General features: G+C 45.9%; 1 protein-coding gene across 1 annotated transcript in view; it reads right to left on the bottom strand.

Moving 5' to 3' along the window:
* Positions 1–7,034: 7,034 nt before the first annotated feature.
* EEPD1 (endonuclease/exonuclease/phosphatase family domain containing 1) overlaps positions 7,035–14,660 on the bottom strand; it is a 63,804-nt gene continuing 56,178 nt past the window's right edge. The window contains exons 5-7 of the mRNA XM_085051410.1: positions 14,091–14,223; positions 7,636–7,830; positions 7,035–7,529 (exon numbers count right to left, since the gene is read on the bottom strand). Coding sequence (XP_084907536.1) covers positions 7,330–7,529; positions 7,636–7,830; positions 14,091–14,223 — 528 coding nt within the window. The 3' untranslated portion in view covers positions 7,035–7,329. The remainder of the gene's footprint in view (positions 7,530–7,635; positions 7,831–14,090; positions 14,224–14,660) is intronic.

Here is a 14,660-nt window from a genome sequence, read left to right as displayed (position 1 = left end):
CAGAAGCAACTTAAGCACTATGGTTCTCCAAAAGGAGGGAAAGATGGAAATCATTTATGCTGGAAACCAGTATGGAAATCTGGCAATCCACAAGTCAGAGTGGAAGTTGAGAGAGACCTCGTCAAAGCCAAGAAAAAGGCAAAAGGAAATGGCTGGAAATTTGTTTTGTTTGGTTAGGGTTTTTTAAATTGTTATTTATTTATTTTGTTGGGTTGTTCAGTCTATTTTTTAAGGGACTAGTAATTTAAAAGTGTTCTAATTTCCATAATATATCAATACAAAATTAAGTTTTTTTTCAGTATGCAGTTTAAAATGAGATTGTCTATCTTTAGGATACAGAAGGGAGAATCTGTTTTGGCTTTGTGAACAATTACAGACTTCTCACAACTGAAAGTCTGTATTAGGTTAAATCCGGAAAATCTGGATATTGAATTTTAAACCCATTTATTTACACTGATTTAATTACAAAAAGATGTCATCAGGATTACCTTTCAAGGCATAGCCTTCCTATTAAAGTTGTCTAAATTAATTTTTTATGCTGCTGTTGAAATATTTTGTATCTTCCCCTACTGCACAGTGCCTCTGCGACACTTGAAACATCTTTTCCTGAGGTGTCTATGGACATGCAGGGTGAAGAACAGCATTATTTCAGCTCTTTAGATAGTGAGGAAACTGAGGCTGATGTTAGAACTGCACTGGCCACTGTGTGAAGAAGGAAAGAGCACGGGTAGAGAGCCCACAGACAGGGCTCTCATGAGTGAGTAGGATCCAGTTAAATAGACATGGTTTTGAAAAGAAAAGATTCCTGAAAAAAATTCCTAAAAACATCAGTGGCAGAAGAAGCACAGATGGTGGCACAGGAGGGGCTGGCATGAGGCCACAGTCCTGCTCTCATGCTGCAGGGTCAGAGCAGTGTGGACACCTCCCAGAGGGACCTTCTCCACTGGATCTGTGCCATTCCACTGCACAACTACTCCAGCACAGCAGAGCTGAGCTCATGTTCGGGCCCTGTCTCAGCAGTGCCCTGAAAATGGCACTTGGAGGGTCTCATGTTTATACTTTAGGGTACAATTTCCATCCCATGCCACATTCCAAGCAAGACACCTGTCAGGCTGTTTTCTCCAGCCTACTGGCTTATTTCTCCTGTTTGACTTTGTCCTGGTCTCTAGCACTCATCTGTCAGGCTGAGTTTTTGAATTGTAGTCCTTCACATTCTTTTTTATCCAATGAATACATATCACTACCATATCATGAACCTTCTAGCCTAGAAAGGAAATTCACTCCCACCCACCAAAAAATCCACAGGTGATTTGTGAGTGAACTTCTTCCCCTCTTCCTGGCAGTACTTTAAAGCTGAGGTCCCCTGCATTTTCGGTCTTCCTTTACAGCTTTCAGCAAAAAGGCTTTTCCAGGTTTGGGCAAGATGTCACCAGGCACACAGGACCATGTGGAAAAGCCTCCAGCTGTGATTCACTCCTCCATCTGTTCTCTCATCTCCATCCTTCTACCTTCCCCAGTGTCTCTACCCCACACTCCTCCAGCTCCCAGCACCCTTGGTCAGACATTTCTCCACCCTTCTCCTTAGGACCCTCCATGCTGCAGCTATGTCCTAGACATGCATCACTTCGAGGAGCCCCTGTGCCTTTGTGCCTGTCCCTTGGCATCCTCCTGCTATCTCCCAATTCCCCATGTGTTTATAATCTCTCACACATCTCCTCTACCTCTCTCCCTAATTCTCTGAGGCTCCTGCACAGGTCCTAAGATGAGGGCAAAATAAATCCTTTTCCTTCTGTTTTGAAGTGAAAAGTGCTTCAATGTAGCTGTGGTCACAGGTTTCCAATCTGAAGCCCTGCCAGGGACATCACCACTTTCCTGCTGCAGACAGAAGGGAGTAATGGTGGGGAAATAAGCCTGCTGGTACAGGCACATTTCTAAGCATAAAGAAAAGCTTGATGCTACAAGTAGGTGCACTGCTCTCCTGTCCCAGAGGTGACCAACAGGGAAAAGCACAGTGCATATCAGCTGACCAGTACTGCCATCCTTTGGGTCTCCACAGACGCCTCCATACATCCCTCCAGGGCAGGGCAGAAGGCAAGGAGGAAACATAGCACAAGTGCTCATCCTCCAGGACCTTCCTGACCCAAGGAGCCCTTGGGTGGATGAGGGCTGGATAAGAAGTCCCTTTAAAGCTGCTGGGGAAACCTCACATTCAAAGAGTAGCACAACCACAACATTGCTTGGTAAAAGGAGAAATAGTCCTACAGGTGAAGGCTCCCCCAAAGGAGGATGTGCAAGAGTTCAGAGGTGCCCAGCCAGGCACATATGTGAGTGACCTTTGTGGAGCCCACAAAGAACTTCAGGCAATAAGAAGAGGGGGAAGTGAAGTGACCACCCAGCCACAAGGCAGCCTCTCTTGTCTGCAGCCTGACAAGGGATTAAGGAGGTCTGAAAATGGAAGAGCTTCCCTGAAGACCACTCCATAAAAACATGTGGGAAAGTGCTCTCAGAGTCTGGTGCTTCTTGTGTTTTCACATAAAGTTTGAGCAATGCTGCAGTTCAGGTCTGTGCACATTCAATTTTTTTTTTTTTCCTTTTAAATGAGGCCTTTCACACAGCTGATAAAGAGAGACACATTTGGACATCCCTCCAGCTAGGAATGTCTTACATGCAGGGTTATGAGATGGCCAGAAGGATGGGTCATCAGAGTCATCCAGCCACATATTTCCTAAGTGAACACATAACCTGTAGATACTTTGGAGTAAATCCTTTTAGCTATTTTGGTTTTACAAAGGAACCTTTTTACTTCCAAATATCAAGGTAAAAATTACTTAAGGCTTAAAAACAAAAAAAAAAAAAACACCCAGGCAAGCAGACAAGAGCTCTGTCTGCAATTGTTGTCACAATCTGCTCTGTGGAATGTGGGATACAACCTAGAACTGCTGAATGATGACAGTGAGAGCTGTGCAGCCTGCTGGCATGGCCCTCAATTCTCCCTGAGAGCAGCCAATTCAGAAACCCACTGCTGCATCCCTTCCAGAGATGAAAAATGCTGCAGGCTATTTCCCACAAGAGCCCTGATTCACACTCAGCATGACTCCTTGCATGGGGGAGAACTTTGCATTTTGCTTGGGAAAAACAAAGAACATAAGCCTCTTAGAAGTTTTTTCCCATCTAGAAACTCTGTATGAAAGTGTGAAATCTGGAAGCAAAGTCAGAGGCCAGGAAATGCCTGCATGCCTTTGCCTTGCTTCCTGCAGCTAAGAAAAAGCTCATAACCTAAACATGGGACATTTCCATCTAATTTCTGAGTGCTTGAATTTATGACCTGATGTGCTCACAGGGAACAGCAGCTGCTGTCCCAGGAGCTCTGCTTCCCATTGCATCTGCCTCCTGCCCACGGCCAGCATATTCCTTCAATACTGCAGCTTTAAAACCAAAAATCAACTCAGTCTCACAAGGCAGCATTTAGATGTCTAGGAAAACCTTGATGTCCCCTGGACTGACACTTTTCTGTCATTTTCTAGGAATGCTGAACACTGACTCCCACGAGGGCTCAAGAGTGCCAAGATGAAGGCTGATTACCTTGTACAGTCAAGCTTCCACCCCTGCCTGCTGCATCACGATTTATCAGCCTACTGCTGCCACAACCTGGCTCTTGGAAGCTCATATCAAGGACAGTTATTTACTTGTGCTTGCTTCTCAGAGGTTTTTAGCAGCTCTCCAAACTCTCCTATATCATACCTCCCTTTTTTTAGATGGATTACAACACTGCAGTGCAGCTACACTGCAAAGCCAAGTGACCAAATGGACATTTGCTAAGGAAGTTCTTTTAAAAAGCTCATGGGACAAAGCAGAGGCTTTTCCAGGAAGCAACTGGGTCAGAGCAAATAGGAAAGGAGAATAACTTGGCTGAGAATAATTTAAAAGCTTTCACTGTGAGGAGCAAAGAGACCAGACACTAGACACGACCCCCTCACCCTTGGTGAGCTAGGTGCTGCTTTAAGCTTTTCCCAGAGGATGCTAAATGTAGAAACTCAAACAGGTCCTTCCAGGAGCTTCCTCTCCTGCTAGAAGGAGGAGTGAGCTCCATGCAGAAGCCACCACTGTGAGATCTCACCAACCACAGCCACCATGTGCTGTGCATCAGCTGTCACCATGTCCCCTGGCCAGGGCAGGTGTGAGGCTGACAGGAGACAAGAGGCAGCACTTCGTTGTAAGGAAGCAGCCAAGGCTCCGTGTGCAGTAGGAAGGGAAAATCTCCAACAACCCTCACGTTGCACAGGTGAGATAAATGGCCTTACAAAAAAGTAAACCTGGACCAAATCAGTCTGTAGCCACTGGTGACATTACTAATGAAACAGGACCCTGAGTCACAAAATTTGGGTTCCTGAGGGGACACCAAGATGTGTAAGGTGTATCCAGCGCTCTGTAAGAAAGGCTCACTGGTTGTGAAACCCACCTTAGTTGCTGCCTTCCTTGGCACTGCCTGGGCAATAAAGCCACAGCCAGCTGGGCCAGCAGAGTTTCCACTAGGCACATCTTGAAATAAAATAGCTATTCAGGTTTGCTCCTGCAGGGGCAGGGGCAGGAGGAAGACAGCCACTATTTCAGCTTCTGAACAACCATAGCACAACAGATGTTCTTGGGAACTCCAAAATCCATCAGACTCACAACTACCTCATCCTCCTCCAGGGCTGTCAGAAAAAAAGCAAACAAAGCAAGCTTTTTAAAACCAGTGAGACCACAGTGAGACACTGCTGATTGCCATCATGAAGTAACCAGGCACATACCTCATACAGATGCTCCACGCCAGGAAGAATTCCACCTGTAGGTGTCCTACTCCTCCATCTTCCTCCCACTGACCTTGTAGGGCCCATCTTACTCCAAAGTGCCTTTTTATCCACCTTTCCAGAGCTCTCCACTGGGCTAAGGAACCTCTAGGCTACAGAGCACCCTTATTAACTTTCCCTACAGCTCACACATGGGTTATGAAGGTGGCTCAGCTCTTTTCACTCCAGCAGCCCCTGCTAACAGACAATCAAACAGCCAATGCAAGGGCCCTGCTGCAGCTGTGAGCACTATCACCTGCACAGGAGACTGCAGGTGCTCTCTGGGCTTTGGTGCCTCTGCATTTATTTACACCCACACCAGCATAAATGGAATCTGGCCTTTCCAAGTTTTATTTCTAGAGCTATAAAATAATTTCAGCCTCCAAACATTTATAGCAGGGAAACACTAGCTGGTACAAGAGAGTGAGTGTTTTCTTGGGAATTTTACTGCCTCTCACCTCATGTAATATTCATTTGACCAAGGCAACTCTGTTGTATCTTCACCTATATTTTGCAGTTATCCAGTGAGTTTTTTGGGGAATCTGGTGATGCTCAAATTAAAAGAGGGCAGCAAAGCTGTGCCTGATTGAAAAGGACAAAGCATTAGCAGGGATCCAGAATGAAAGCTAGAGCCAAGGACTTCTGCTAGTTTAATGACCAGAGGTAAGTGCCTGTACCTCTCATTCTCAACAGGGAATGTTGAGCAACTAATGATACATTTTTGGTCTGATGCTCTGAGCTCTTAGTCATTCACTTCTTGAACATGAAACATAAACACCCATGGAATCTCCCTCAGTCTGAGTCACCCCCAGGCTATGCCACCTTTCTTTGGGCTTAGTTTTGCATACAGGCAGAAAAGCTGTTCAACTGTGTGTGTTTGGATGGGAATTTATTTGTTGTTGAGAGTTGTTGAGAAATTAGTTATTATTGAATCACTAGAAATGAGGTGCTATCTCAGAAAGTTAAAGTAATAAAAATACTGCAAGAATATGACACCATTTTGCTCTAAAACCCTCACTATTAACATCTCCTTTGGTGTGCCATTGCTGTCAGGAGTAGTGAGTCATGCCAGAGAACTTTCCTTTCCAGCAGAACTCAGCAGAAAAATGCATGGTCACGTGCAGCCTGGAGCAGCAGGCCCTGGGTTAGTGGGCAGCTCAGTGCCTTTCATACTCAGCCTAGTTCTTCTGCAGATGCTGAATTGCTTTTTCCAGTCCTGATATGTTTCCCTTCTAAGTCACTGGCTATTAATTGCTGCATGAAAAAACTCATGAAGGTGGCAAATTCAATGTTCCATTCCCAGCGCTGCTGCAGCATGGCGCTGACTGAAGTGCCTCCACCCAGGACATGCACAGAACCCAAACCTCCTTGGAAGCAGCCCCCATCCCTGCCATGTGCACAACCACACACTGCATTTAGACCCCCTGTTGTGGTGAGTGAACCAGGCTTATGCAGCAATGAGGCTCAGGAAAGGGATGCATAACTACCTGGTCTGCCAGAGGGAGAAACTGGAACCCCCTAAAAATGTCAATGGGCAGAGGTCAGTGCATCATGTGGGTCAGCCCCTGCAGTGATCACGTCAATATGGGCTCATCTATAGATCTCTCACTAATGCATGGCCTGTTTCTCCCCAATGCAGAGCTCAGAACAGCAACTCCTAGACAAAGACATATGGCTACGTCTCACTGATGCCAGCTGCAGGGCCAGAGGACAAGGGCTGTTCCTGTGAGATCCCCAACAGGGAGCAAGGCAAAGGGCACTGGAGAAGTGGGCCTGGCTATGCAGAGGGACAAGTTGGTGATTTCCCAGCTCCTGAAAACTATCATGTGGGAAGAAAACCCAACACTGAATGTTGCACCAAACTAAAAGACAAAGCCAAGTTCCAGGAAGCTATTCTGGGGCAAAAGGCCCCTACAGGAGCATAAGGAAGAAGGGAAGGATGAGGGGTGCCTACATGGGGCTGCAGAGGAAGGGTGTCTGTCTAGGCTGGGGCACAGACCACTCAGGTCTCACTGCAGGTCATATAGGGACCAGCTCTGACAGCTTTTGCAAGTGTTGAATGGCATTTGCAACTTGCCAAGAATTTCCACCATGTCTTTTTGGAGCCTCTCTTACTACCTCAATTTACAAAGAGGCAAAGGAAAATAACCATCGCCTCCCCTTCACAGCAAAACCCTGCTCAGCTGCATTTGAGCAAAGATCCTGTACAGTATTAAAAGTACACTTTATTTTCTGTACAATTTTCATCCAAATCTCCAGGTGTGGAAATGTTCACTGTGTCCCCAGAAAAAGTTGCAGATTGTTCTGCTGCCACGAGACTCTGTCCAGACTGTCCAGAAGGGGCACAAAGCCAGGACCACCAAAATCAAGTGCTGATGCTTTCCAGGTGCAGGGAGGAGAGCAGGAAGGAGGGAGAGGGGAGGGCAGTCCTGCTCTTCCACGGAGTTGTGAGCGACCAGAGCCTTCCCCAGGTGGCAGAAGAGGCACCCTCAAGTTCACATCATCGTTCGTGCTTAGTGTGGGAGTCGTTACGTTCAACCGTCACCCCGTTCCCGTTCCGCGTCACCTCCTTCCTGTTCCAGTCCTTTTCCAGGTAAAATTCAGCGAGCACGGGGCAGTGGTCTGAAGCCACCCCACCCCAGGACCAGTTATCGGGGATCCATGGGTTTGTCAGCCCTTCTCGCACGACAGCCCAGTGGCCTGCAGCAAAGAGAAGCACAGAGGAAAAATTAAGTGATGATGTCCAAACTGGACACACAGCACTACCCTAACTAAAGGTTACACAGCCTCACTCAATCAACTCTACCTGTGAAAACCTTTTTCAAGCTCCGACTGATCCAGATGTTATCCAGCGATTTGGACCCTTGTGGGTTCTTTGTGCTGATGTTGGTGAAGGTGCTGGAAGGGACCAGGTGGTGGAACTTCTCCTTCCTCAGGATGTCATGGTCGCTACTGTCTGGGGCCTGGTTAAAATCTCCAAGGATTATTACATCTTTTTCTCCTACAAAAGAGGAAAAAAAGAAAAGAATGGGAGGAATGAACATCCATCACTCAAGTACAAGAGGATAAATGGATAGAGGAAAAATACAAATGCGTAATAACAAAAGTGACTTTACTCTGAACTCCTGAAAGAAATGCTATTTAAAACCTTTTTCACAATTTACTCATGGCCATTCTCTTCCTGACAATAAAACCAGCCAGTAGACATTTGATGCTTGTTTGTAAGTATCATCTCATTTATTATAGAGTCATAGAATCATAGAAAACACTGAGTTAGAAAGGACTCATAAGGATCATTGAGTCCAACCCCTGGTCCTGCACAGGACACCCCAAGAGTCACACCACATGCTTGAGAGCATTGTCCAAATGCTTCTTGAACTCTGTCAGGCTTGGGGCTGTGACCATTTCCCTGGGAGAGCCTGTTCCAGTGCCAACTAGCCTCTGGGGGAAGAACGTTTTCCTGATATTCAACCTAAACCTCCCCTGACTCAGCTTTATGTCATTTCCTCAGGTCCTGTCACTCATCACAAAAGTGAAGAGATCAGTGCCTCCCCCTTCTCTTCCCATCTTGAGGATGTTGAAGACCACAATGAGGTCTCCCCTCAGTCTCTTCCAGGCTGAACAGACCAAGTGATCTCAGCCACTCCTCATATGGCTTCTCCTCAAGGCCTTTCACCATCCTTGTATTCCTCCTTTGCATGCTCTCTAATAGCTTAATGTCTGTTTTATATTGTGGCACCCAAAACTGCCCCCAGCACTCGAGGTGAGGCTGCCCCAGCACACAGTAGAGCAGGACAATGCCCTCCCTTGCCCGGCTGGTGATGCTGTGCCTGATTCCCCCCAGGACAGGGTTGGCTCTCCTGGCTGCCAGGGCACTGCTGACTCATATTCAACCTGCCACTGACCTGGAGCCCCAGGTCCCTTCCCAAAGTGATGATGAGTTGAGAAACCACATGGACTCCCTGACTACAGCAACTTTCTGTTGCCTGGCTGACTGAAGGGATGCTGCTCAATTTGGAACAGAAAATGGCTTCTGGAAACATTTTGTTTCCAACCCTAATGGGTGAGAATAGAAACTGTGGACCCTAATTTCATATCCACAATGTGTGCTCTCCTAGCCCCACAGATGCAGATATCCCACCTGCACCCTGGGGTAAGAGGCCAAAGCACATGCCTCTGTGCCCATCTCTAACCACTGCCAGAAATGTCTGAGAAGACAACTGAAGAATGCTGACAGCTGATGCTGCCATGTCACTGCTTGGCACTGGAGAAGGAGAAGGATGCTGAAAGGAGGCATAAATGCACAAAAAAATTTATCTCAAAGCTGACTTTAGAGAACTATGAAGAGCCTTTAGGTTTTTTCCTTCCTGGGACTGAAGTGTGGGAGGGGATAGGGTGGGCAGATGGCTTTCTCTACCATGCTTAGTGCTCTGGATAAACCTCCCCGTTTTTTGCTGTTGCTGTAAAAGTCGCCATCCAGGAGAGGGAGCACAAGCTCAATAAAATTTATTCCACTCCTCTCTTGCACTTCAAGAAAGATGAATTGAGAAAGGGCAAGAGAGCAAGCGAGACTGGTGACATATGACTTACAAATACTTCAAAACATGCTGTTTGCTAAGATGCAGAGGGGCTATGAATAGTGGAATTAATAGGGGTTTCTCTACCCTTTGCAAGTCACAAATCATATTGTAAATAACATGAAGTTTAAATATTATTCTGTAAAGCATTCATGACAGCAGTCTTCCCACCTCTGGAAGAAAAAAAACCCACCTGAATCTGAACCAGAGTTATTTTAAGCTCCATCAGAACCCAAAAGAAAAATCAGCCCTTGTCTAATGGGATGTCTAACACTTGCTTAATGGCCCAGGCAGCACTCATCTCCTTCCGTGCTTTCAGTTCTGCCCTGTAAGTGGGAAAAGGCTGTTACAGAAACCTCTGGAGCACATCCTTGGGGGCTGGTGCTTAAAAATGACAGAGAGGCAGGGATCTTAACAGCAGTATCTTGATTATGCACAAAATCTATTCTATTCTATTCTAAACTCCCACTTCTTTTAGAAAACCCTCAAGCCTATCTCCCTTACATGAAAAATCTATGAAAAAAACCCACTATACTTACAAGTGAAAATTTTAACTGACTTTTCCATTCTGGACAGTTTAGAAATAGCAGAGGCTAAAAGACCCAGCACTTGGATGCATGTTTGGAAGGAGGTAAGAAGTCAGCCTGCAGCTGTCTGCCCAAGGAAGGAATCACTGCATTCTTCATCCATTTAAACTTTTGCATGCAAAATAACAAAGCATAAAATCATAACAAGGCGTGAAATTGACAGACAGAATAGGCTGGAGCATGTTAAAGGAGCTGAAACCCAATTTCCCATTGGGGAGAGAAAGGTGTGCTTCTGGTTCCCCTCTGACAGGAGCTTCTGGGGCTCCTCAGACTGCTGAAGAGTGGAGAATACATTAGGCAGCCCTGTGCTAAGCAAAGAAGAGCAAGCAAACAGTTTTCTAGACAACCACCAACTTAATTTCCCCTTGTCCTGGCTCACTCTCAGCCCTGCTCCTACCTCTGCCAGCTCCTGCAACTACATCATGCACACCAGCACTGCAGTTTCGTGTCTTGTCTGCCTCCCAAGACCCTGACAGACATTCAACCGTGAGAGGGAAGGAAGCAAACCCGCCTGGATCCTCCTGAGTGCGTGACTGTCTCACTGGACATCCCTCAGTCTCTCAGCAGAGGCAGGGAGCAGAGCTGTCCACAGCAGCTGCAGCTCTCTCATGGATCAGCCCCAATGGCTCTCAGCCAAACTTAGCAAAAGTTCTGGAAGAAATCATGCGCTTGCTCATAACAAGGGATGATAACTAATCAAAAAGTGCAATCACGATGCCCACAGTTACAATCAGATGGAGGGAAAAACAGAAAAAGAAGGCAATGCTACTGGTGCTGTGCTGTGATTTTCCTCTTTTGGAGGAAATGAATTTAAGACTGGCAGAGTTTGATTCTCCTGCTCCTCAGGAGCCAGAGGCTCCTCAGCTGATGCAATCTGGTCCTCCTTCTCCTCCAACAGACAGAGCAGCAGGTGCTCTCTTACCAGCCAATCTTTTGCTGCAAAGGTCCCTGACACAGACTGTACTGTCCACAAGGACCCAGAGCCTCCATCTGTTGGGACATGGTGGCATAAAGCCCACAACAGCCACAGGCACGTGCCCTGTTCATGACCTCTCACTGGTGCTCCCACACACATTCACACCCTCTGGGTCCAAAGCAACCATGCCCTTGTCAACAGAGTACTCCTCAGGTGAAGAAAAAGTCTGGTCTGTTTGCAAATGCATCTTCAAATTCACTGAAGCACCAGCGAATTTTGGCAGTGCCTGTGGGTGGCTCTTGGCCAGCACAGCACAGCAGAGCCTTAACTCAGCCCTGTGCCGCAGTGGCTGAGCTCTGGTGTGCCAAGGCAATCAGCTGAGGGACTGACAGAGCCTGCAGAAAGTCTGCAGTGTTGAAATCTGCTTCCCTGCAGGAACTGGGAAACCCTCCTTTGCTTCACGGTAGGCCAAAGGGACATCTGTAGGACACACTCCCTGATTTTACAATGCCCTGGATGATCTCTCTCATGAATTAGACAGACTCTTAAACTCCCAAATCCTTCCTGGACAGCATGACACACATACAATGAGAAGGATGTGATGGTACATTGGCTGCTAAGAGGATCCCTTACTGCTTCTCAGAGGTCTTGTAAGCCCTGTGCCTGATGCATGGAATATGGCCAAGTCACCAGGGAGAAGATATCACAGACTCAATGAATGGTTTGGGTTGGAAGCGACCTTAAAGATCATCTAGTTTGAACCACCCTGCCATGGACAGGGACACCTCCCACTAGACCAGGTCACTCAAAGCCCCATCCAACCTGGCCTTGAACACTGCAAGGGACAGAGCATCCACAGCTGCTCTGGGCAACCTGTTCCAGTGCTTCACCACCCTCACAATAAAGAATTTCTTCCTGATATCCAATCTAAACCTACCCTCTTTCAGTTTAAGGCCATTTCCCCTTGTTGCATCACCATAAGTCCTCATAAAAAGTCCCTCTTCAGCTCTCTTGTAGGCTCCCTTCAGGTACTAGAAGACTGCTATAAAATATTCCCTAAATTTTTTTCTTCTTCAGACCGAACAACCCCAGCTACCTCAGCCTCTCTTCACAGGAGAAGTGCTCTTGCCCTCTGACCATCTTCACATCCCTTCTGTGGACCTGCTCCAACAGAACAATGTCCTTTCTGTACTAGGGACCCAGAGCTGGATGCAGTTCTCCAGGTGGGGTCACACGGGAGCAGATTAGAGAGACACAATCCCCTCCCTCGCCCTGCTGGCCACGCTGCTTTTGGTGCAGCCCAGGATGAGGCTGACTTTCTAGGCTCAAGTGCACATGGCTATGTCATATCCAGCTTCTCATCTACCAGCACTTGCAAGTTCTTCTCCTCAGGACTGCTCTCAATCCCTCCAGCACCCTGGTCCCTAGGTCCATCCACTAACAGGACACCCAGAACAACATCTGTGTACTGCCCATGGTCACCACACTGAAGATAACTGCTGGAGTTCTTGAGAGAACACAGAAGGGCTGCTGCAATGACATAGCTATGAGCAGCCAACAGCCACTGCCTCTCTCCAGTACTGATGAAGGGAAAAAAAGAGAGGGAAAAAGGAACCAGGAGCCACCAATCTAATGGAAGATGTATGGGGATACTATGCCCTGTGTTACAGGAGGCTGTGGATAGTATACAATGTTCCTCACACATTCTATTAAAAGATAATAGAACAGGCATCTGTTAGCAAAATGGGAACAGAAACTCAAATTTACTGCAGTACCCACAAACAAATCAGTTCTTACTGCTCATATTTTGTGGACTGATTTGGAAGAAATTGAAGGATGCCAGTAATTTTGAGCATGACATTTATTTTGGCAGGGTAATTCAGTACTTCAGTGACATGTGTGGACTACCATTTGCTTAGGAGACCACACCTGCATCCCGCAAGTTTGGAGGAATCTGAATTTCTTTTTTTGTGAAAGACTAAGCCAAGAACAAGCATGCTTCAGTAACATGCCTGCCATATGAAAATTAAAACATGAAATAAAGAGAACACCAACAGTCTAAATTTAGATGCAGTAGAAGTGCAACTCAGTTGACTTCAGAAGAGATACACATTTATCCCATTTTTCAGTTCAGCCTTTGGGGATTAAACAAATGATCTTTTTGTTTACTTTCATCCTTTCCAATTTTAAAGTACGTGGACAATACTTAAAACAGTAGCACTTAAAACAGCTCTGACTTCTGCAGCTTAAAAGGAACAACAATAGAACATACAGAAAAGCTGTAAACACCTCTTGAGTTATACAAAAGGGATATTAACACTTCCAAGTGACCAACCTTGCTGATCTGGGCCAAGTTGAAAATCGTCACATGTATAACCTTGCAACCCTTTCACATCTTTCTTAAGCAGTAAACAAAGGGTTAGATTTCTCTATTCCTAAAACAAGAGCAGCAATATTTAGAATCTAAAATGCTTTGTTCTGCTTAGCAGGAAGTTGAACATAATTTGCAAGCTTCAAAGTAAGAAGCAAATTCACAGAAATGAAGTAAAGAAATCCAGCTGCCTATTACATTGCTTAAGCTCAGATCTAAATTCTGGTGTCATTTCATCCTAGTGTAAAGTCAGAGCAGCTAATTTGAAATCAACAAAATTATGCTGCATATTACATCAAGGTACCAAAGCAGGATTTGGTCTCTTTTCTCATTAGCAGCCATCTCTGAATTTGCACTGGGTTTTCCAAAGAGCTTCCAATTATCTAAAAATTAAATATATAGAACCTATTTCTCTTGGAAGAAAAAAATAATTAAGCTTTGCTCTGATTTCAGGTAGATGTCACTTCCACAAGCACTTAAAATAGTGTCTCAACTCTAGTGACTTTTTTCCCTTTGGCAGAACTTGCTGTTAGAGTAGCATAAAATCAGAAGTAACTTAATTTGAAAAAATGGTGTCAAAGCCAGTAGGATCTCCTGTGCTGTTTGTTTTAATTAGGAAAGACTGTAAGACAATGAGCAAGGGAAAAGCACATTCGCCACGCTATGCATCACACAAATATGTGTAAAGACAATGGTGAGGCTGATAAGGGTATTTGTGAAATGCTCGCTGAGACAAATTTTACTCTTTTTAAAATTCCTTTTAATTAGATAGTGTGCATGTGATAGCTGGCAGGAGAAGCCCTGCCCTACCTTTCAAAGTCTCCTGCAAAGATTGCGCACAGGCTGCCAGTTTGTGGCTGTCGTGGTTCTTCCCCGTGTTCTCTCCGGCCGAAGGGGGCAATGCCAGGTGAAGGTTAACCACGGTTAGATCATTCATTCCAACCTGGGGGAGCAAGGAGGAGAAATCAATGCCCTGCAAACACAGAATGGAAGGTCACAACCCAAAACCACGTGCCTGTTCCCAGTACTTTCAGTAGGAAATCTGGGGCAGTAGGACTCACATTGCTACGTATGTGGTATGTCTTGGAGTTTTTCAGTGTGGGGAGAAAGAGGAAAGAGGCATTCTGCAGCTTTGTTTGCTATAACCTGATACCCTCTCAGTTCTGGGGAAACTGGTTTGCATAAGCAAGCAGCTTCCTTTCACCCCAGTTGCAGAAAGAAGTCAGCTGCTTATGAAAACCAGTTTATGCAAAAACAGTTGTTAATCAGCTACAAATAATGTTATGGTCATTACAGGAGCTAATTACTACTGTCTTGTGATTAGCCCCAGCTCGTCACAGGGACTAACCAAGAAATTTAATGTACCTTGAAAGGAGCTGT

This window comes from Lichenostomus cassidix, chromosome 2 (assembly GCF_008360975.1).
Source record: "Lichenostomus cassidix isolate B80296 chromosome 2, HeHo_3.0, whole genome shotgun sequence".
In the NCBI taxonomy this organism is placed as follows: Eukaryota; Metazoa; Chordata; class Aves; order Passeriformes; family Meliphagidae; genus Lichenostomus; species Lichenostomus cassidix.
The sequence above is the reverse complement of the archived record's forward strand: the minus strand, read 5'-3'. Positions and strand labels throughout refer to the sequence as shown.